Source organism: Synchiropus splendidus, chromosome 12 (assembly GCF_027744825.2).
Source record: "Synchiropus splendidus isolate RoL2022-P1 chromosome 12, RoL_Sspl_1.0, whole genome shotgun sequence".
Taxonomy (NCBI): domain Eukaryota; kingdom Metazoa; phylum Chordata; class Actinopteri; order Syngnathiformes; family Callionymidae; genus Synchiropus; species Synchiropus splendidus.
Window position 1 is genome coordinate 1,796,876 of NC_071345.1, and position 21,587 is coordinate 1,818,462.

General features: G+C 56.2%; 3 protein-coding genes across 7 annotated transcripts; all 3 read left to right on the top strand.

Annotated features, from left to right (window-relative positions):
* The first annotated feature begins 1,266 nt into the window (after nt 1-1,266).
* On the top strand, nt 1,267-2,659 carry insm1a (insulinoma-associated 1a). The gene has a single exon (XM_053881516.1). The coding sequence runs from the start codon at nt 1,267-1,269 to the stop codon at nt 2,365-2,367; it is 1,101 nt and encodes a 366-aa protein (XP_053737491.1). The 3' UTR covers nt 2,368-2,659.
* Nucleotides 2,660-4,155: 1,496 nt separating this feature from the next.
* Nucleotides 4,156-6,791, top strand: LOC128768346 (serine hydrolase-like protein). The gene is made up of 12 exons (XM_053881171.1): nt 4,156-4,375; nt 4,857-4,994; nt 5,222-5,335; nt 5,430-5,471; nt 5,538-5,557; nt 5,619-5,693; nt 5,755-5,858; nt 5,926-6,005; nt 6,074-6,108; nt 6,176-6,249; nt 6,317-6,404; nt 6,464-6,791. Exons 1-12 carry the CDS (start codon nt 4,363-4,365, stop codon nt 6,581-6,583), a joined length of 903 nt encoding a protein of 300 aa, XP_053737146.1. The 5' UTR covers nt 4,156-4,362; the 3' UTR covers nt 6,584-6,791.
* Nucleotides 6,792-7,676: 885 nt separating this feature from the next.
* xrn2 (5'-3' exoribonuclease 2) lies at nt 7,677-21,581 on the top strand. Of its 5 annotated transcripts, none has more exons than XM_053881608.1 (33): nt 7,677-7,905; nt 9,274-9,360; nt 10,821-10,923; nt 11,274-11,401; nt 11,592-11,703; nt 11,788-11,899; nt 12,720-12,778; nt 12,847-12,936; nt 13,003-13,075; nt 13,136-13,186; nt 13,266-13,423; nt 13,491-13,565; nt 13,636-13,769; nt 14,904-14,961; nt 15,222-15,329; nt 15,397-15,441; nt 15,499-15,642; nt 15,783-15,827; nt 15,905-15,993; nt 16,919-17,054; nt 17,648-17,755; nt 17,823-17,912; nt 17,981-18,053; nt 18,127-18,210; nt 18,276-18,373; nt 18,442-18,521; nt 18,613-18,669; nt 18,743-18,811; nt 18,896-19,024; nt 19,469-19,590; nt 20,840-20,900; nt 21,023-21,191; nt 21,265-21,581. In XM_053881608.1, the coding sequence occupies exons 3-33, from the start codon at nt 10,849-10,851 to the stop codon at nt 21,325-21,327; spliced, it is 2,895 nt and encodes a 964-aa protein (XP_053737583.1). In that variant the 5' UTR covers nt 7,677-7,905; nt 9,274-9,360; nt 10,821-10,848; the 3' UTR covers nt 21,328-21,581. The 5 variants fall into 5 exon arrangements, with proteins under 5 accessions (XP_053737583.1, XP_053737582.1, XP_053737580.1 ...); XM_053881607.1 differs by having other exon boundaries at nt 9,280-9,360; XM_053881605.1 differs by lacking the exon at nt 9,274-9,360 and having other exon boundaries at nt 21,265-21,580.
* Nucleotides 21,582-21,587: the final 6 nt, after the last annotated feature.

The window sequence follows — 21,587 nt, forward strand, 5'->3', positions numbered from 1 at the left end:
GAAATCTTTGGCAATATTTTCACAGATTCAGCCAATATTTCAGACACTTTAATGTTACATCCCATTGTTTCATCTCTGTCAGTGTTAAAACCAAGTGCTGATATGTAGAGTTAGATCTATCCTTTAGTTTTAAGTGTTGTGTCTCAAATCTGACAAATATTTGCTGAATCTGTGAAAATATTGCCCCAGATTTCTCCTACGTTTACATGGGGTGGCCCACACTTGTGTCGTGCAGGCAGCGACAGCATCAACTCCGCTGTAGAACAGCACCTGACCTCAGGTGACGCCACCGGCACTGAGGCCCGGCTGCAGCAGGGATGGGGTGATGGAGAGGAGGGGAGATGAGAGGGATTCGGTTCAGAGCTTCGCTCGACAAAGAGCCTTCCTGTCATCTGATCTCGTTTCTGCTTCGCTCATTAATCTCATGTCAACATCTCTAATCCCCGCTAATCTGAGTCCATGCGAGAAGCTGGTCCTGGCAGCATCATACTCAGCAGCAGGTCACCAGCCCCGACCAATCACAGGCTGGGTGAAGGGCGGGGGTCTGGGGGGTCCCTGTGCAGCTGTATGCTAATGAGGTGAGAAATGAGAGCAGCATATGTCCTCAGCCAGACCCGCTCACCAGGGACAGCTGCTCACCAACGAGTCACTGACTCCAGGAGACCTGTTTGTTCTGCCCCGGGACTCGAGTGCTGGGTCCTCAAGAGACGATGACTCCAGCGGCACCACCAGCCCAGGTCTCCGTTTCACTTCAAACTTTGGTTCTCCAGTGGACCTCTTGGTCCGGCCCAGTCTCTTAAGCAGAACCCGTCCAGTGCGCGTGCGTGGCTGCTATCGTGACGCACATGAATGATGTTTGCTGATGGAAAGGTGGGCCAGCGCGCGCTGGACTCTGGTTCCAGGACTTGCCCCCCAGCTGCACCCCGCTCACAGAGACACAAAGCCCGGCACGTGGGTCGACAGCCTCATCAGACCGTGAAGTCCCGGCGTGTGCCCGAGCGGCGGGTGGGGGGGAGACAAGCGAGCCCGCAGGTACATCTGCCTCCCCCTCCGCCCCCTCCCGTCTCCACACAGCCACTCCCCAAATCCACGGGGAGCTCCGCTGCTTCTGATTGGTCCAAGATGAGAGGATCCGTGGGGATCTGGGGGGAGGAGGAGGGCGGGGGGGGGGGGAAGAGTTCTGCTTAAAACCAGAGCAGCGATGCTGAACCAGGAGGAGAGCAGCGTCCCGTGGTTCCGTCGGACTGGAGCGGAAGTGCCTTCAACATGCCCAGAGGATTCCTGGTGAAAAGGAGCAAGAAACCGAACCCGGTTTCCTATCGGCTTCGGTCCGAGGAGGGCGACGCAGTGCCGGAACCCGCTGGCGCGCGCCCGCCAGTCACGCCCACCTGCGCGGCTGCAGCGGCGGCTCCGAACCAGGAGGTCCGACCAGTCCAGTTTGGAAACCCCGAGACGGTTTACCAGGCGCTGCACAGCCCGACCCGGCCCGCCTGCCAGGAGCGACGCGTCAGCCTCGGGTCCCCGGTCTCCGGCGAGTCCTTCCCGACAGCAGCCGCCCTGGACCACCTGTTCGCCCCCGTGGACTTCAGAATCGGCACCAGCAACAGCAACCGATGCGGCACCGGAGACGCGGCGCCTAAGCGGCGGTCCAGCGACGCGGAGAGCAAATCCAAGCCGCCCGGCAAGAAAACCAAAGCCACGCGGAAACTGCACTTTGAGGATGACGTCACGACGTCTCCGGTGCTCGGACTCCGGATCAGAGAGGCGCCGGCGGAGGTGAAGCCCGTCGGACCGTCGCCACCCGGACCGGACCGAGTCCACCTGGGGGAGTTCGTGTGCCAGCTCTGCAGGGAGGCGTACGCGGACCCCTTCTCTCTGGCCCAGCACAAGTGTTCCAGGATAGTTCGGGTCGAGTACCGGTGCCCGGAGTGCGACAAAGTGTTCAGCTGCCCGGCGAACCTCGCGTCACACCGCCGCTGGCATAAACCTAGGCCCAACTGCTCCAGCGACAGAGACTCCCCGAGTCCCGGTCCGTCAGAGTCCGGTTCCGATGAAGGACTCTACGACTGCAGTCAGTGCGGGAAGAGGTTCAGGCGGCACGCTTACCTGCGCAAGCACCTGGCGACGCAGCACGGCGCGCCCGGGGCCCAGAGCGGGTCCAGCGCTCACCCGTGTCCCGTCTGCCGAGAGAGGTGCTCCACCCAGGACGGTCTGGAGCAGCACACGCGCCTCCTGCACCCGTGCCACGTCTTCCCGTGCAAGTACTGTCCCGCCACCTTCTACAGTTCCCCGGTCCTGACCCGGCACATCAACAAGTGTCACCCGTCCGAAAGCCGACAGGTGGTGCTGCTGCGCCCCGCCTGCTGACCCACACCCCGTTCCGTCAGACCCGGTCCCGACGCTTGTAAATTGCACTTATATGACAACATCGACCGCCGAATGAAAACCCGTTTTGGCCTGACGAGACTCGGCGCCTTGCTCAAGGGCTCTCCGGCAGCTGCAGCCACAGGGGTCCTGTTTTTATGACGCAGCTCTCCACTCTATTTTCCAGCGCCTCTGCACAAGTGCTCGTAGACCTAAGAAGTGTAGCTTTAACTTTGGCTGACCAGTAGGTGTCGCTGAAGCCTCCAGACAGATCCCTGCTGTCAAACGCCTTAAACTCCCCTGACGTGAATAATCACCTTCTTATTTATTGATCTATTTATTATGATTATGACCTATTTATTTGCCTTGAGTTCCTTATTTATTGTGGTAAACCTCCTGGCCACGTCAACTGGACTCAGCCATGTGTGTGTGTTGATGCGGCACTGGTTTGTGCAGTCTTTCTGCTTGGATGGTTGTGATGAGGTGAATAAAGGTCCAAGAGATTCCTGTCTCCTTGTGATTCCGCAGGACAGTCGGATCGGTCAGAACCGCCGGTGACCAAGCGTTCCGACAGCCAAGGTGCACGTCAGACCCATCGTGTGACATCGATTCTCCGGAACCTTTTATCGAAATATAAGTGAAACTTCCACAGTAAAAGCTGTTTAGCAAGCAGACGCTCTACTTCCTGGAGTACAGGTTATTGCTTTTATTGGCCGTCACACAAAGACCAGAAGCGACGGTTAGACAACACAGGAGACACAACAAAAATGTACAAAAATGCACCGTTTTTTCACCCTCTGACAGTGACGCGGTACAAGTCAGCCAATCACGACGCGATCCTCCTCCTTGGCAAACCACCTGCTTGATAAACATTGTCTTTTGCTACAAATGTTTTGTGTGTCTTTGGAAGTGTATAGCTGCCGTTGACACTGACCACTGCGTAACACCAGAGATAAACACAGCATTGTATTCTTCACACGTTCCGCTACACTTGCTACACATTCTGTCAGCGCTGCTAATGCTCTTCTATAGTTGCTAGCATTCTCAGGTAGCCACTAGCGCTCGGCTATAGCAGCTAGCATTCTCAGGTAGCCACTAGTGCTCGGCTATAGCGGCTAACATTCTCAGGTAGCCACTAGCGCTCGGCTATAGCAGCTAGCATTCTCAGGTAGCCACTAGCGCTCGGCTATAGCCGCGAGCATTCTCAGGTAGCCAATAGCGCTCGGCTATAGCAGCTAATGCCCCTCCACAATCGCTAGCATTCTCATGTAGCCACTAGCACTCGGCTATAGCGGCTAGCGGTCTTCTACAGTAGCTAGCATTCTAGTGTAGCCACTTGCGCTCAGCTATAGCGGCTAACGCTCTTCCAGAGCTGGAGGTGTCACCGGGTGTGTCAGTCGGACCTGGATCGCGGCGTGACGCCGTGCTCCCGGGGCTGCTGAGCTGGGACCATGTGACTCAGGTGGGGAGGAAGGTGCAGGTGTTGTTTGCCTCTCTGATCCAGCTCCCCGGAGCCTTGTTAGCGCGTGTCCCAGAGCCTGGCCCCTGAGGAGCCCCACTGCTGACACGGTGCTCCTGTTCTCATAACTTGACTTCGGTCGTCATGCAGGTGAGGCCCCTCCCACCAGGTGACGTGTAGAATAGGAGTCTTCAAAGCGAACGCTGTTCACGCGGCGCGTGTTCGCGTGCGCGTGTCGCCTCTGACTTTCGCGTAATTTTAAACGTTTTCCGTAGCGATGAATCAAAAACACGGAAGTGTCCGTTACCGCTATGGATTGTGGGGGCTGAAGTTCACGTAGGAAATAAGCGTCACCGGCTCCGTTTAGTCCCGCCCCCCTCGGCGCTGATTGGCCCACCTCGCGGCTCCTCGTCGTTTGTTGCCCTATAGGCGAGTCTAAACCCGGTCCACATCTCGGAAGACCAGAGAGGTCGGTGTGTTAAACTTCCAGATCGAGTTGGGCTGTCGGAGTGTCCAGGAGACGACAGTGATCCCGCGAGATGACGCCGGAAGGTGAGTTCCGACGAGCACTTTTGTTGTCGAACTGATCCAGGAGCTGTGGTTCTGGCGGGTCCAGAGCGAACCCTTGTCACTGCGTTGGACGTCAGAGCAGCTGATGAAGACGCAGGCGTCACTTCTCAAGACGGTGCGACCGAGTGGGGCGGTTATGCCGGTCCAGATGGGCCGTCTCTCTGTCAGTCACCGAGGTGTGGAGCGCGTCAAGGTCCACAACAGAACCGCGGACTGTCCACGTTCTCAAGCGAACACATCCGGAGTTTGATTCAAACTGTTGCGGTGGAGTGACAGTTGGAAGAGATGGTAATGGTGTCATTACGGGGAACTCGTTTCTGTGTCAACACGGCCGTTGAGAAGTTTGGATCTGCCCCGGGTCGTCCACGCCTCCTTTAGTAAACGCGGTCGGGCGACAACACAACAGTCGGGCGACGGCGGCGCCACTTCAGGTTCTGACCCCGACGGAATGTGTCTGTTTCAGAACTCCACGTGCGGGTGCCCTGGGGCGAGATCCGCGGTCTGGTGTGGGGCCCTGAGGACGGGCACCCGGTGCTGTGCCTGCACGGCTTGGCCGACAACTGCGGCTCCTTCAGCACCCTCATCCCCCTGCTGCCTCCAGGTGCCGCTCTACTTCTTCCTCAGCCAGTCAGCTACATATCAACGCAGCCAGTGCTCATCTGTTGCCTGGTCATGACACCAGAGTCGTTGAGTGACCTGGGGATCAGAACCTGGTCCCCCCCCCAGACCAAGAGCAGGTCTTGGAGATGGACTCTCTGGAGACTTGGAGTAGAGCGTGTCCGTCAATGGACTCGCGTGCCTCAGTCCCTCTGACCTCTTCTCCTCCAGACTTCAGGTACGTGGCCATGGACTTCCCGGGTCACGGGCGCTCCTCACATCGGCCTCCCGGAACCTTCTACAATTTGACCGCCTACGTGGCAGATGTCCGGCGAGTCGTCCAGGGTGTGTATTGACCACATGGTCTGGGTTCTGGTGCCGCTCACTTCTGACCCCTGTTTTTTTTTGCTGGACGTGGGAATCTGCCCGACAACTGCAGCGCTGCGATGGAGCCACTTCACGTTGATGGGCCACAGCATGGGTGAGTCCTCCCGGTGCTGGTCCCCAGAGAGCCCCCCTCACCTGGCTGCGTGTGTGTGTGTTGCAGGTGGAAATGTGGCAGGAACGGTGAGTGTGAGCAGGAGGGTCCAGCGGGTCGGGTTCTCCTCTCATGCTCGGCTTGTCCCAGTTCAGCGCTCTGTACCCGGAGATGGTGGAGAACCTGGTGCTGCTGGAATCCTTTGGCTTCCTGCCCAGCGAAGCGGTGAGTTTCCCAGCGGGTGCTGAGAGGCTGCTCTGCTCATGAGCGACGTCTGGTGTGGCAGGCCCAAGTGCCGGCCCGACTGCGGCAGGTTCTGGACGGGATGCTGCAGCTGGAGAGCACGGAGAAGAAGCCCAAGGTCTACTCGTATGAGGGCGCTGCAGAAAGGTCCAGCCCCCTGAGCCGGCCCTGGCCCTGGCCCTGCGCTCACCAGAAATGTCCTGCTCTCTTGCAGGTTGTCGGTTGCAAACCCGAGCCTGACGCCAGAGTCGGTGCGCGTGCTGCTGCGGCGCGGCCTGGTGGACGTGGATAGAGGTGGGTCCTCACCGTAGCCCTGTGTCAGCAGCAGCGCCACCCTGACCAGGTCTTCTTCTGCCCTGCAGGCTTCCAGTTCTCCCGGGACTTTGCTCTGAGCCTGGTGTGTAGCTGCAGAAGCTCCTGCCCCTCTGACCCCGCCCCCTCATTCTGGTCTGTCCTGTCGCCAGGGTAACGTGCGGATCAGCGTGGAGCACATGCTGCAGCTGCAGATGAAGATCCGAGCTGCGGTCCTCATCGTCACGTAAAGGAATTCACGTTGAAGTGGCCAAAACATTACGACCACCTGACGCTTGTCTCTGCTGCGACAGTGCAGACGAAGGCTTCAAGAAGCAGTACCCCGACTCGGAGCGTGACCAAGTCGCCGCCCGCCTCCTGCAGGTGTACCGAGCCCAGCAGGTGAGTTCTGGAGCAGGAGCGAACCGAGAAGTGCCTGAGCTTGATCATGTGACCTGCAGGCCACGCTGGTCAGCGTCCCCGGGGACCATCACTGCCATCTCAACCGGCCTGAAGGGGTCGCCGCAGTCCTCTCCCCCTTCCTGCTGCAGAAGACGGGCCGCTCCTCCGCCAAGTTGTAGGTGACCACTGGGCCTTGTGTTCCTGCGCCAGAGTGGGGAGGGACCACGGACCCTTCAGCGCGCTGCTCACTCTCGTGACTTGGGTCGTCGTCGACTGTAGCATCACGACCTCTAGCGCACAGTAGTTTGTGTTGGGACAGCAGTTCTTCACCGACAAGACTAAGAATAAAGTTGGTCACGTGTCACCCGAGTCTCTGACTTGTCCGGAGCGCTGGCCGTCCCTGGTCCTGGCTGGTCAGAGCTGCTCGCCACACACACCATCATGACCCTCAGTAAACGTCTCACTCCTGGTTGACTCTGGCTGGCACCGGGCTCGAGGGTGAGACTGCTGCTTCACGGAGGATGGCGTGAGGTTCACGTCATGATGATGATGATGAAGCTTGTCATCGGAACCTCGCTCAACGCGCTTCATCCCGCTCCAGACTCACAGCTGCTCGTGTCACAGTCAACAGCGTCGCCTGCTGGCACTGACCGGGACTGACCCACCGTCGGAGCAGGAGTGATCCGGAAGTCTTGTTCCGGGGTCTGGACTGTCGTTTTCACCTGAGCCTCGCACTCGTCACCCCGAGGAAGAACTCGACACTCGGAAGGTGATGATGATGATGGAGATGGATATGTCAGGTCAGCAGTCGACAGGTGACTAATGTTCCATTTATTTTGTTGAAGTTCCTCAGGCCAGTGATTTTCTTTTCGAGTCCCTGTATTTCTCGACTCATCCAGCAGGCGGCACTAGCAGCCAAGGAATCCTCCGGACCAGGAGCCTGACTTCTCGTCCAAGCTGGTGTTCCCGTTCGTCCGCACTATTCCGTGTTCGACGTCAGTTTAAGCTCTGCCACAGCGACTTGGCGAGTGTCCCGCCAGTCAGCCGAGTCAGGTCACGCGCGTCGGGCCGGGTGAGGACCGCGCAGGCAGAGTGACCCGGGCCACCCGGAGACTGCCACCGCCATGGTGCCGCGCTTCAGGTTCACCACGTGACCTGGCGGGGATCGGCGCAAACCAACGGTCCAGCGATGTGGTGACGTCACGAGGCGTTAGGGAGACGATATGTTTGATTCCTTTGATTGACTTGACTTTTGAAGTTGAGCTTTTCTCGACGTGTTCGTGTCCTTCCACACACCGAACCCAAATATATCACGGCGTTCATTGTTCACGTTGACTTTGTATCCACCGGCTGACGGACCTCAGCACAGACACGCGTCTGTCTGTCTCCATCACCCTTTCCCCAGCCTCTCGCCCTAAACCTAACCTGAACCCGTCTGAACAAGTCTGAACCCTGAGACTGAGACTGGGCCTCGTGGGGACCAGTAAAAGGGCCCTACAAGGTATGTTTCACACACACACTCGCACAATAAACACACTCACTGATTTAGTGCTTTGAAATAACGACACGGTAATAAATAACTCATCTAAATCATGATGTTTTTTTCCCCCAAAAGCTGATATTTGTCAACCCGAGCTGAATCAACATTCATGTGTTCATATCACTTAAGGCTTTATTGTCTTTTCATTTATTTTTATATCATCTAATCTAATCTAATAAGGAGTGAATAGTTTAATGGTGAAGACTGCCTGGTTTGGAACGGTCGGCTTGTTGCTGATGTGGCTGACGTCCAGCTGTTTGGAGTTCAGACCCCCCCACCCCCCCACATCTAGGCTATGACTCTGAGGTCCATCCTACACAAGAGCTGCCGCCTGCGAGTGGCGGCTCTGCTCCAGGTCCCTCTCTGCCGCTGCTGCCTGGTCCAGCCGGAGGTTGTTTGTTTGTGTACCAGCCTCACGCTGCGACCTTCACACACAGCAGCTTGTTACAGCCGTGAAGGCGGAGGCGTAGTAGCGACCGCTCATTACCCGGCTGACTGGGACGGCGGGCGAGGACCCGCTAATGAGCTCTCGGTGACTCACCTGCTCAAGCAAGAGAGCCTCTGACGTGGTCAGGTCCAGGGCTGCTCACCAGCGCGCGCCCCCACCACCACCACCACACCCCTGGAACCCAGCGGATCAGGGCCGCCCTGACACACACACCACGGAGCAGCCATCATTGTTGCCAGTTTAAAGTAACGTTTGTTTGTTCCGGGGGCTGTTTTTGGCAGCTGATGTTTAATTCATGGCCTCGTCTGCACAGCCGGATCACAGTCTAATGACGGAAATATCCCTCTGAAGTTTTAATCTCCAACTTCCTGCTGAGAGCAACAAACTTTTAAGCATCTCAGCGTTGAGCTCGGTAAATGGAGTTAGACCAGCCTCGGGGTCAAGCGGCTAACGCTAACCTCTCGACTTCATTTCCACATGTAATGTGCCTTTGGTGTTTGTTGCCAATGAAGGTTGTACTTTGGTGAAGACGGCCGCAGACGACGGCGTCTGCAGATCAAAAGATGGTATTCAGATCCAGAGCATCCGTGCGGCCCCGCTGCTCACGCGCTCACCAATTTGTAAACAACGCAGTAGCCTTTAGTTAGCTGGAGAAACTGGCCGCCCAGGGGGCACCGTGGCAGACCACCAACGCTGCCTGGCGTCCTGCTGGGACACACAAAGCTGCGGCGCCACGCTTTGTAGCGAGGTTTAATGTGGTGGGTGGCGCCCTCCACAGCAGGGGGCGGCCTTGACAGCGGGCGGCGGCGGCGAGCAGGCCTTATCTGGGGGTTACTGATTTTTGTTTTCGGTGGGGTTCACAACAAATGTTGTCTTTTGAGGAGCAGGAAGTGAACAACAGTCACGGCTGCTGTGTTGTTGCACAATCGCCGAGGAGACAAGGGCCAGCAGGTGGCAGCAGAGTCCAGGTGAGACGCCCAGACAGTGACACCTGACCTCACGATTTATTCCATTGATAATGCTTGTGTGAGCGTGTGAGTGGTCACAATAGCGTCCGCAGAGGCCTACGCCTGCCTGGACTCTGGCGGCTCTTCGGTCCGGGACCAGTCCCAGGTCTTGCTAGGGTTCGCAGTTTTCATTGCCAACTTCAGTGAGAAAAATCTCTGCAGCTCATCTCCAGTTAAGTTTGCTAATCTGAGGCGCGTCTCTTCTGGGAGGGCGGATGTGAGGGCAGCGTGGTGGCGCCAGCACACGGGGATATTCCTGCTGAGCTTTTCATGTCATCACCAAAGACTGTCGCTCCGGTGTCCAGCTCAAGCCTACGTTGGGCCGCCTTCTGCAGAACCAGGGTCTATCTTCCACTGACCAACAGGCTCTTCTCGGTCATAATCAACAAGAGCTGTACTGCAAGGAACAACACCTCCAGGGCCCTGGTTCACAAGTGACTGGACAGAGGAGCCAAGCTGAGGGGTCCTCTCAAACTCCTTTCACTCGCCACTTTCTCCTCCGTCTGCCACGGACACATAAAGGTTCAGAGGACAACCCGCATCTCGGCCTCAGTTTCCTCCCGCTCGAGTCAGAGTCGTCCTCACAGGTCCTGCTGCAGGAGTCTCTCTTGGCTGTCCTCATTGAGAGAAGAAGAATCGGCTGTTGAAACTGGAACCAGGAGCAGACCCTTTACGTCACAACAGATGGCGCTCTCGTCCTTCACTGTTCCTCCATGACGTCAGTTCCACCCGAGTCTGGGGAAGCGACAATATCTACAGGCGTCTCATCACCACCAGGGGAGGCACGCAGTGAGGAGTCGGATGGACTTCCAGGTTCAGAAACCTTCTGAAGTCAACAACACGATGAAGAAGACGCATGACTCGCACACGTGTTTCTGCTGCATCCGTCAGTCGACACTGAAGTTTGCTCTCCAGACCCAGGACAGATGAAAATGAGATGATGCGTAAACATGTCAGGGAAAATGATCAGAGCAGTTCTTCTCTCTGTGCACTTTCGACCCCTCGGATCAAGCTGGAGAAGAAAGAGTTGTTGCGTCTACGTTTGGTGTGGGCTTGAACTAAATATTCGACATATTCAGTTGGTTTCTCTGGCGGACAGGAGGAGCTAACCCGGGAGCGTCAGGGCCAGTTAGTGCCTACTCACATCGCGCTCCCCGGTGTCTGTCCGACTGCAGCTGCGGCGTCGTCCCGTTTCGTGAGCTCAACGAGGTAAACAAGTTTCAACTCCGACTCGAGTGATCAGCTTCAACCGGCGGCGCAGCAGTACCACTTCCTCCCACCGTCGCTCCGGTGTCGCTGTGTCAATAAAGTCGAGGTCGTGAACCGGAAGTTCTTGGTGAAACAGCATGTTCCTCTGTGTGTTTATCTCGTCCTGTTTTTAACTCTGGTCTTTTGTCGTTTTATTGCACGACTTTTTCAAGCTCAGAAACACACCACATCTAGCCGGAGATGGGAGTCCCGGCATTTTTCCGCTGGCTGAGCCGCAAATATCCGTCAATCATCGTGCACTGTGTGGAGGAGAAGGTGAGCGTTAGCTAGCGCGTTAGCTCCCGGCAACTCGCCGAGATAGTACATCACACTTAGCTCTCTTCTGCACATTTGAATAACTGTTTTGTAATTCGCCATGTAGGAGCGTCCGAACTAGCGTCACTTTGCGCAGGCATTTGTCTGAAACGAGGCTTCACTCAATCAGGTGACGCGGGTAGCGATGCCGCAGTTGTAAACAAACCCGAGCTTCCGTGTCTTCTGCTGACCAAACGGTGGACACGAACAATTGCTTGTCGCTTCGAATGAAGCATTTCCACCCACTCATCTTGTGCTGCCACGATGTCTAGGCAAACGTTTCTGTCTCTGACTCTGTTGCGTCCACTCAGGGCAAAGAATGTAACGGAGTCCGGATCCCCGTCGACACCACCAAACCCAATCCCAATGAGGTGGAGTTTGATAATTTGTACCTGGACATGAATGGAATCATTCACCCGTGCACGCATCCTGAGGACAAGTAGGTGTCTCGCACATGACTATGAAACCTAGATGATTGAGCTTAAATGTTTTGTGGGGAAAACTTGGAAATCTTTGAACTGGATATAGGGATTTTTCTTGACCCCACAGCAGATGCTTCTCAGGGTTGTGTAGTGTAGTGTAGTGTAGTGTAGTGTAGTGTAGTGACATATGAAGGCATTTCTCTGCAGGCCGGCACCCAAGAACGAGGATGAGATGATGGTGGCCATCTTTGATTACATCGACCGGCTCTTCAACATTGTGAGGCCCAGAAGAGTACTGTACATGGCCATTGATGGCGTGGTGAGCACCGAGCCGTCCTCGTGTTGTGGCTGGATCTGGTCCTGGTCTCCAACAACTCAAAGACACGACTGTCCTTCTCTTCAGGCCCCACGGGCAAAAATGAACCAGCAACGTTCTCGCCGCTTCCGGGCTTCCAAGGAGGGAGTGGAGCTGGTGGAGGAGAAGAACCGGATCAGAGAGGAGATTATCCAGAGAGGTCTCGCACACACACACACTGATGATGGTAGAAAAGTGACGCTGTTCAGATTTTGGCTTCATGTGGACCATTTGTTGGCTGTGGGCTATGGCCTGGTGCAGGACTGGTCCACCAGTCCGAGGCTAAAAGCCACATTGTTTTACTGTGTTGCTGAAAAGAGCCACATGCCACAAACATGTCTGGCTATGAGGCTCAGCTGAACAGCTGGTCACCTGACTTAGCGGCGGTATAGCAGTTAAAGCACACTGTGTGTCACAAGGTTGCTGGTTCACGTGCAGCGTATGTCCCTTGTGCATGTATTTTTGGAATTCATAGGTTTTATCGTGATCCTCCTACATATAAAAATGTGTGCGCCATTTATTTGACTTCTCTATTTTTGAACGTGGCTCACGCCACCAATAACGTGTGTGTGTGAGCGACACTGCAGACTGGATCTTCACTCCACTGAATTCAATCGACTTCACCACCATCAACAATGACTCAGAGGTGAAACACATGCCAGACCTTAAGTTTAGGGAAGGACAAAGTCAAACGTTGAACATGTTGATGGTGGATCTGATGATGCTCCACGTCTGAGGACCACCACCACCCCCCTGGCTTGGAGCACTTGCGGGGAGGTTTATTGTTCATGTTTCAAAAATAGTCTTTCAACAATATTTTGACATTTCACTGGAATGGCTCTTACTTTTTCGTCTTATTTCCTGTATAAACCATCATCTCATTAGCAGCTTGACCAAAATCGCAGCCAGTTTTCAGCCGGCTTTTTGAAGAGGGAGCTGAGGGTTGACTTGGTCTCTGAGACAGGTTTGTTCCTCCACAGGCGGCTACCTTCCTCCTGAGGAGATAAAGGAACGGTTCGACAGTAACTGCATCACTCCAGTGAGTGTCTTTGCTCTGCTCTCCTTCCTGTGAAAGTGGAGACCATTGTGTGTCTTGTGTGTCTTCAGGGGACCGAGTTCATGGACAACCTGGCTCAGTGTCTCCGCTATTACATCGCAGACAGACTCAGCAACGACCCCGGATGGAGCAACGTGACGGTGAGATTGGCTCACTTGCAGGAAACACCCAGAGGGACTTGTGTGTCTGAACGTTGGTGTCTGCAGGTTTTCCTGTCCGACGCCAGTGTGCCGGGCGAAGGGGAGCACAAAATTATGGACTTCATCCGAAGACAGAGAGGTGACATTGGTGGAGTTGACAGATCTGACCTGGGCGCTGACTGGTCTCTCCTCTTCACAGCTCAGCCGCACCACGACCCAAATACGCACCACTGCTTGTGTGGAGCTGACGGTGAGAGCCTCCTCTGCTGGAACACCAGGTGAGCGATGGGCTCAGGGTTATCAGTCTCTCTGTCTGCTCCCCTCACCAGCGGACCTCATCATGCTGGGCCTGGCCACACATGAGCCCAACTTCACCATCATCAGGGAGGAGTTCAAACCCAACAAGCCGCGACCCTGTGCGCTCTGCGGGCAGGTGGGACACGAGCTGAAGGAATGTGAGGGCGTGGCCCGCGAGAAGAGGGGAGAGGTGAGACGCCCTGCCCGCCCAACGTTGGCCTGCTCCTTGTGGCTCACGTCTCCACATGGTGTTGCAGCACGATGAGTTTGCAGGTTCCATGCCGGTGTGCGAGCAGGAGTTCATCTTCATCAGACTGTGTGTGCTGAGAGAGGTGAGTGGTGGACAGGTGCCCGGCCGGCGTCGGTGATGATGGTCCACTGATGTCCCTGCTCTTCTCGCAGTATCTGTCCAGGGAGCTGACCATGGCCAGTCTGCCCTTCCCCTTCGACTTTGAGAGGAGCGTGGACGACTGGGTCTTCATGTGCTTCTTTGTGGGCAATGACTTCCTGCCCCACCTTCCATCTCTGGAGATCCGGTGAGTCCAGTAGATGAGAGGTGTGTGTGTGTAACACTATCCTCGTGGGGACCTTATCGTGGTGCCCACAGGTCCAAACTGTGAACCACGAAGGCTTCAAAATAACTGGGTCATTATAATTACTGTCATTTCCGAACTATAAGCTGCTACTTTTTCCTGGCGGTCTGAGCCCCGCGGCTTATACAGCAGCGCGGCTAATATATGGATATTTACAGGCTGAAATCAGAGATGATGAAATCCAAGGTTTTTTATTGACCCCTGAAGCCCTCAAAATGCGCTGTTTTCGCCCGTATGTCCACAGCTCCGTCAACAGAGTGGATCTCCTGGAGGTGTGGAATCCAGAAGCAGCCGCTGAGACCGGCTGTGGTGTCAGAACACAGGCGAAAATGGCATATTTTGAGGGCTTTAATGTGAATAAAAGATGTGAGACACTGTCTCTAGACCAAGTGTGTTCGGCTCAAAAGTCAGACGTGAACACAAGCGGGTCGGTTTTTTGCCGCGGACTTGATCCCGGCTGGAGAGCTGCATGTTGTCTTGGGGAAACTCTTCACGGCGGTGAGCTCCTCTCCTCCAGCGCGACTCCACACCAACATGATAGATGTAAAGGGTCTGATGAATGTCTGGGCCGACAACATTGTTCAAGAACAACTGTGTAAACTGCCCTAACACTGAGGTGAGCAGCCGGGAGCTGCAGGAGACTGGTGCTGTGTAGGAGCGCAGTGCAACGGTCCAGGACAGGCGAATCACCTATCAGACTATCATGCAGTAGTCTCTCTCACTGTGTTCAAGGTGTTGTGAGAGCAGCGTGGACCAATCAAGACACTCCGTATTACACAGCTTGTTTCCACTATTTCGTCACTCTCCATGCTGGACCCTGTTTTCAAAACTAGTTTTGAAAAGCGTTTTTAAGCCGGTGCACCACTGAACCTGTGGCGTCTTAAATTAAATGGGTGTGGCTACTATTCTGGTGTGCTCTATAGTCCGGAAATTACAGTAGGTTTAAGTTTGGTTCAGAGTCCTGGTTCAGGTGAGCCATGGAGGATTAGGTTTAGGGGGAGAGGCTGGGGAAAGGGTGATGGCAATGAGTTGATTGTTTCTGACTCGACTCTCAAGTGTAACTCTGCTGTCTTCCAGAGAGGGCGCCATCGATCGACTGGTCAACATCTACAAAGACGTGGTGCACAAAACTGGAGTGAGTGTTGACAGCAGGTCATGATGATGATGATGATGATGCAGAGTTTATGTTTACGTTTTGAACTGCCGGTGTCAGTGGTGTTCTCTGCTCGATCACTTCCACCGGTGATTGGTCAGAGGTAGAGACCCGGTCGTTGCTCACCACTCTACTGAAACTGCCACTCACTCGAACCATCTTTAGCGACTGTTCTTCACCAGTCTGAGTCAGGTGACAGAGCATGTGGAGTGTCAGTCATGTGAGACCTGCTCCTCTCCCAGGGCTACCTGACCGAGGACGGCTACGTGAACCTGGAGCGGGTGGAGATGATCATGACGTCGGTTGGCGTGGTGGAGGACAACATTTTTAAGAAGCGCAAAGAAGATGATGTGAGAGCTCACCCTCCCCGCGGTCTGGTCTGGTGGGGCTGTGGTCACATGCTGTGTTTGTCTGCAGGAGAACTTCAAGAAGAGGATGAAGGAGAAGAAGAAGAGGATGAAGGTGAGCCCCTCAAAAGCCACACTGGTGTCAGAGAAGTAACCGTGCTGCCGCTCTCAGATGGAGCAGCAGGGGCCGTCCTTCATGACCGGCGGCCATTTTGCCCCTCACGCCCTGGGGCGGCCTGGGCAGCCCGCCGTGGTCCACAATGCGCGGCACCAGGCCTACAACATGAGGATGCAGTCCATGGAGTCCCACAACAAGGTCAGTTGTTTTTCTTCACGTGGCCGAGGAAAGGGGCCTCTGTTACGTGACAGCACCAAAGCTGATCACCAGGGTGCGCCACTTGTCTTGCGGTTGTACTGTGCAAGTTTAGTTGGCGCATCAAAGGTTGTTGTTCTCAGGATGCTGCGCAGTCGCTGAAGGCCATGATGAAGAACGGCGGAACCGTAAGTTGACCAACGCTGCTCAGGTGCACCTGTGCAGCCGGGCTTCAGTAACACGTGGGTCCTCTGTCCCCGCACAGTCGCCTGCAGGCCCCAGCTCCGACAGCAGGGGGCAGAAGAGGAAGGCCATCGATAGCGATGATGAGCCGGAGCCTGAAGACCATGTCAGGTGAGATGGACTGCACTGCACTGCACAGCACAGCACAGCACAGCACAGCACAGCAGGCCACGCTGGAGTGTGTGAGCTGCTGCCAACACACGTTTCCTGAGAGGAGACATACAGGCCAGAGTGGAATGGAGAGCGCTCCCTCTCCATCTCTCGCCCTCTTTCCCTCCCTCCCTCTCTCTCCCACTCTCTCATCGCTCTCTGTCCCCCTTCATCTGTCCCTCTTTCTGTCTCTCTCAATCGCTCTGTCTTTCCATTTCACTTGCTCTCACTCCATCTTCTCCATTCTCTCCCTCTCCCTTCCTCCCATCTCTCCTCTTTCTGTCTCCCTGCTTCTTTTTCTCTCTCTCCCTCTTTTTCTTTCACTCCCTCCCTCTTTCCCTCTCCCTTCCTTCCTCCCTCCCTCCCTCTCACTCCCTGTCTCCATCCCTCCCTCTCTTTCTCTGTCTCCCTCTCTTTCTCTCTCCATCTTCCTCCATCTTTCTGTCTCTCCCTCTTGCTCCATCTCTCTCCCCCTCTCTCTCTCCCCCTCTCACTCCATCACTCTCTGCCTCCCTCTTAATCTGTGAGACTAAATTGGTATTCATGGAGACTGTCCCGGTGCAGGCTGCTCAGGGAGCCTCTCCACAGATGAAGGGAGACCCACTTCATTACAGTTCCAAATCTCCTGGCAAGTCCGAGTCATGAGAGAGAAGTTAGTGCAGGCTTGATCACAGGGACACGGGCAGTGGAGAGACGAGAGACCCACCCAGTCATCTCAATGAACTGGAGTCCCTAACTTGATCTCATGCCACAGAGAGACTGGCTGGACTCCAGGCTTTCACCGTTTCAAACTCCACATAGCTGCAACAGCAAGTGAATTGGGAGGGAAAAAAGCTTGTTTGTTTTCAGCCAGTTGACTGATGCTGTGTCACGCGCGTGTGTGTAGGTTGTGGGAGGATGGCTGGAAGCAGAGGTACTACAAGACCAAGTTTGACGTGGATCTGAGCGATGAGGAGTTCAGGAAGAAGGTGGTGCGCTCCTATGTGGAGGGCCTGTGCTGGGTGCTGCGTTACTACTACCAGGTGAGTCTGCAGCACGGCAGGAAGTGACATCACATCTGCTCACTCGGAGAGCCAGCGCCAGCTTCACGTCTCCATCATTAAGTCAAGTGGCCTGAGGATTAAGGCTTCATCAAGCCGCCTTCTCTCGTCCGGTCTCTGGGGGGCGCCGGCTCCGTGACACATACATTAGCGGGCCCAGGAGGTGTGCGAGTCTGGCTCACACACAGTCACGCTCCAGTCCGCCTGGTTCCTGCGCTCTCCCTTTCAAACAAAGGTTTGGGTGCGTGCGTGCGTGCGTGCGTGCGTGCGTGCGTGCGTGCGTGCGTGCGTGCGTGAGACACACACGCTCCCTGGTCCCAGACTGAAGCAGCCTAAACACACAGACGGCTGCAGGAATAGTAATGTGGCCCAGGACACTGCGGGCCGACATGATTCTAAATGTCACCTGCTGAAGTGTCTAAGCTTCCAGGAGTCGTCCACTGAAGGTTACAGAGAAGATATTAACTTCATGTTCTCTGAAGAGATCCTGTGTTGTGGGGAAGATGCAGACGTGACAGCCATGTTGCAGCCGACCCGCTGGCCGTGCGTCCTGACGTGTGACCTGTGTCCTGCAGGGATGCGCCTCCTGGAAGTGGTTCTTCCCGTTCCACTATGCGCCGTTTGCCTCCGACTTCAAGGACATCAAGGACATGTTCTCTGAGTTTGAGAAGGACACCAAGCCGGTGAGGCCGGTTCTCCGGGCGGGGACCAGCTCCAGAGCCCGCCTCATGTCTGTCTGTGTGTGTGCAGTTCAAGCCCCTGGAGCAGCTGATGGGCGTGTTTCCTGCTGCCAGCGGGAACTTCCTGCCGCCAACATGGCGAGCGCTGATGAGCAGGGAGGTCAGTGTCTCCTCGCCCGCTGACGTCACAGAAAGTTCTCAGCTCTGATCTGTTGCCTCTGTGTGCAGGACTCGTCCATCATCGACTTCTACCCTGACGACTTTGCCATCGACCTGAACGGGAAGAAGTACGCCTGGCAGGGTGAGTCCTCGGGGCACTTGGGTCTGGCGGGCCCGGCTGTCCTCACGCCCCCCCTCTTCTTCTTCTCCTGCAGGAGTGGCCTTGCTGCCGTTTGTGGACGAGCGCCGACTGAGAGCTGCCTTGGCTGAGGTCTACCCCGACCTCACGCCTGAAGAAGGTCAGACCCGCCCTGGTCCTGATGGCGGGAGTCCCCGTCTCTGACTGTGTTTGTCCTCTCCTCAGTCCAGAGGAACAGCCTGGGCAGTGACGTGGTCTTCCTGGGCAAGTCTCACCCGCTCTTTGACTTCATCCATGAGCTGTACCGCAGCCAGACCCCGGAGGTAAGTCCTGCAGCCGGTCGCCCGCACGCTGCCTTCAGACCTGACCGTGGGCTGTGTGTGACCCTCAGGGCACGGAGATCCCTGCCGAGCTCTGCCATGGAATCCAAGGTACTTTAGCTCTTGATGACGACCCAATTCTCCCAGATAAGTAAGAACCCACTCCACGTCCGCACATTCCTGCTGAAGTCCAGGGACGCCGCTGCGCCGGCCGCTCACTCCCCCTGACCTTTGCCCCCCAGGCCAGTGCGCTCGCCCATCCCCATGCTGAGAGACATCGCCCTCAACAGCTCCATCGGGTGAGTGGCTGCTCCGAAGGGGGCGCTAGAGAGTTGGTGCTGGAGCGCCTTCTGAAGTCTGTGTCCTGTCCAGCATCAAGTTCTCGGATCCTCAGTACCAAGCGGACTTTGTCTTCAAGGCCGTGCTGCTGTCTGGAGCCAAGTGAGTCTCTAGTTCATGTCCACGGCTTCTGCTGCTCCTACTGACGCAACACAGGACCACTCGCTCACCACTCTGGCTCCTCAGGATTCCCAGCAAAGTCCTGAAGCCTGAAGACTTCAACCAGAGGAGCCACCAGCCCTGGAGACCTCAGCTGGGCTTCAACCCCAACAGACAGCAGGCTCACCTGGACCAGTCTGGCTTCAGAGCGCTGGGGTGAGTGACCACAGCGGCGTAGAGGTGTGTGTGTGTGTGAGATTGAGGGCCCAGTTTGAGTCTGTGAAGCTGCTGTTTCTAAGTTCACCGGCAGGAAGAGCGCGAGGCTCCTCGCAGCTGTCTGGCACATGACTCGCTCCAGTCTTCCTCTCTGATTATATCTCCGCTCCTCTCGCACGCTGGTATTATCATCAAGCAAAAGTGAATAAATGAACATCTGGACGCGTGTTCCTGAATTCATTATGACCAGTTGATGAAGGCACTACTGTTGGGAGGAGAACCTGCCTGTCAGTCAGGGTGCGATGATGATGATGATGATGATGATGATGATGATGATGATGAAGGTGGTGGTGGTGATGTGATGAAGGTGATCTGGATGATGGTAAAGGTGGTGCTGATGAGGAAGATGGTGGTGACGATGGCCTGACTCCATTCTCTCTACAGTCACAGTGTGAACAGGAACCACCAGTCCCGTGGTCACTATGGCCACGCCCCCCCGCCCAGCAGCTACAGCCACAGAAGCTACCGCCCGCCCCACGGCAGCAGCTGCCCGCCCTTCCAACAACGTAAGACACACGCACGTTTGTATTGCTATCCCTGTGTATTGCTATTCCCCAGCCGCTTCCCCTGAACCTAACCCTCCTAAACAAATGGCTCTCCTGAACCAGGACTCTGGACCCGACTGGAGCCCAGTTAGTTTGAATTGAAGTTTGGACATGTGGGGACCGGCAAAATGCTCACACACACACACTCACGCGTCCTGCTTCAGCTGCCGCCCCCCAGGGTCTGAGCTGATGTGTGGTCTGGACTGTGACGGGTCCCAGTCCCAGATGGACTCGTTTGGATTGGGCCTGACTGGCTGTAATGGGCCGGCCTTCTGTGGCGCAGCACCACGGCCTCTGCGCTCCACCAGAGCCTGGTGCCAGGTCCAGCACTTCTTCTCTCTCCTCTCAGTTACCGGCCCCTGTCCCGAGCCCATCTGGGCCCCAAGCTTCCGTCTGTCAGTGGAGACTCAGTGAAGACGGTGTGGCTCTCCACCGCCTCTCCTTGGGTCGGATCAGAACCGGAACAGTTGCAGACTAATGAAAGAGGCGTCTTGTTAGCGCCTGGGGTTTGGGGCGCTGGGCTTTGTGGCTCTTTGTGGCCCCGCTGGCCCTCAGATCATGCTTCATTAGGGAGACTGACAGGTGTCCACTTGTGCTCTCTTTTGAGCGGCGCTGGAGGCTGCTTAATTGGAGCCGGCTGGGTGGTCCACTCCAGAGGAGACCCGCGGTGCTCGCAGACATCCGGGCCCTCTCCTCCCGGACCTGGCCTCTGGTCCTGCCCCGCCCGGCTCCTGCCACTTCGCTGGGTCCAGGCTGAGGGTCGGGTGGACCAGGACCTGCTGCCTCTCTGGAGCCTGTGTTCGCAGGGAGGTGGCGGTGAGAGCGAGTTGGGCGACGGCGTGTCTAGCAGCTGGCCATCGCCGTGGCAACGCTGAACCTAGAAGAAGCTTTTCTCAAGTGTCTTTGTGCGGCGCCGCAGCCGAGCCACTTGAGGAGCCACAATGCTGCTGCTGCTGCCGCCTCAAAGCTGCTCTCCCCGGCTGCACACAGAATGCTAATGGATCCAGCGCCACCATCTGAAGGCTTCATTTAGAAGTGACCCCTGGACCCGGCTCATGGCGAGGCGTGTCCCCGGCGAGGGGGCCAGTCCTGCCCCGCACCGTCCTCAACAGGCCGGGGGGAGGGGCTGAAGTGGACGTGACCCTGTGACCTTGTGGCTGCCGCTCCTGTGACTCGGGCCCCGCTTCAGCTCACCTTGTCTTCTGCTCAGATTCCAGAGGCAGCAGCCACCCTGCAGGAGCCACCGGCTCCTACCAGCAGCGCTTCTCCCGGTGAGTCCTGCTCCTCTGGGGGTCCCAGGTTCTGCTCTCATGTGAGCGCTGCGCCCGGCGCTGACCTGGACCTGGCTCCAAACCCGCACCTTCTCTGACCCGTGCTGGTGCCCGTCCCGCAGGCAGCAGCAGTTCCAGGGCGGCGGAACCGGCTGGAACCGGTCCATGCAGTCCCAGCCGTCGGCGTACCAGCAGAACCAGAATCGGCAGCAGAGCGGCCCGAGACCCGGAGAGTTCCAGCGCTGCGACGAGTGGCGCAATCGCCGCGACAACCGTGGGCCTCACAGCCAGGTACCACCACCGACTCTCGCCTCGCCGCAAACATGTCCAACCGTGTGTGTGTGTGTGTGTGTGTGTCTCTCAGGGCTTCAGCTCGGCCCGAGGCTTCCCGCCGCCACCGCCGTCCCAGCGCTACAAGTGGCAGTGAACCAGCCAGAGGCCACAGGATTGGGGGGAGAGGGAAGGAGACACGTTCTGTTTTACCCTGTTTTTTTCTTTCTATTGATGATTTTTAACTGTTTTTGAGAGGAAACTCCAAAGTGAAGTGCATTAAAGCGTCTCATGTCTCCAGTGGTCTGGTGTCTCTGCTGCTCACCCTCGTCAGTGCAAATGCTGATGTCAGCACTTTCATTCTTGATTTTATCAGGAGAAAAAGACTTTTAATTTCCCCTCTGTTTTTATGATTTT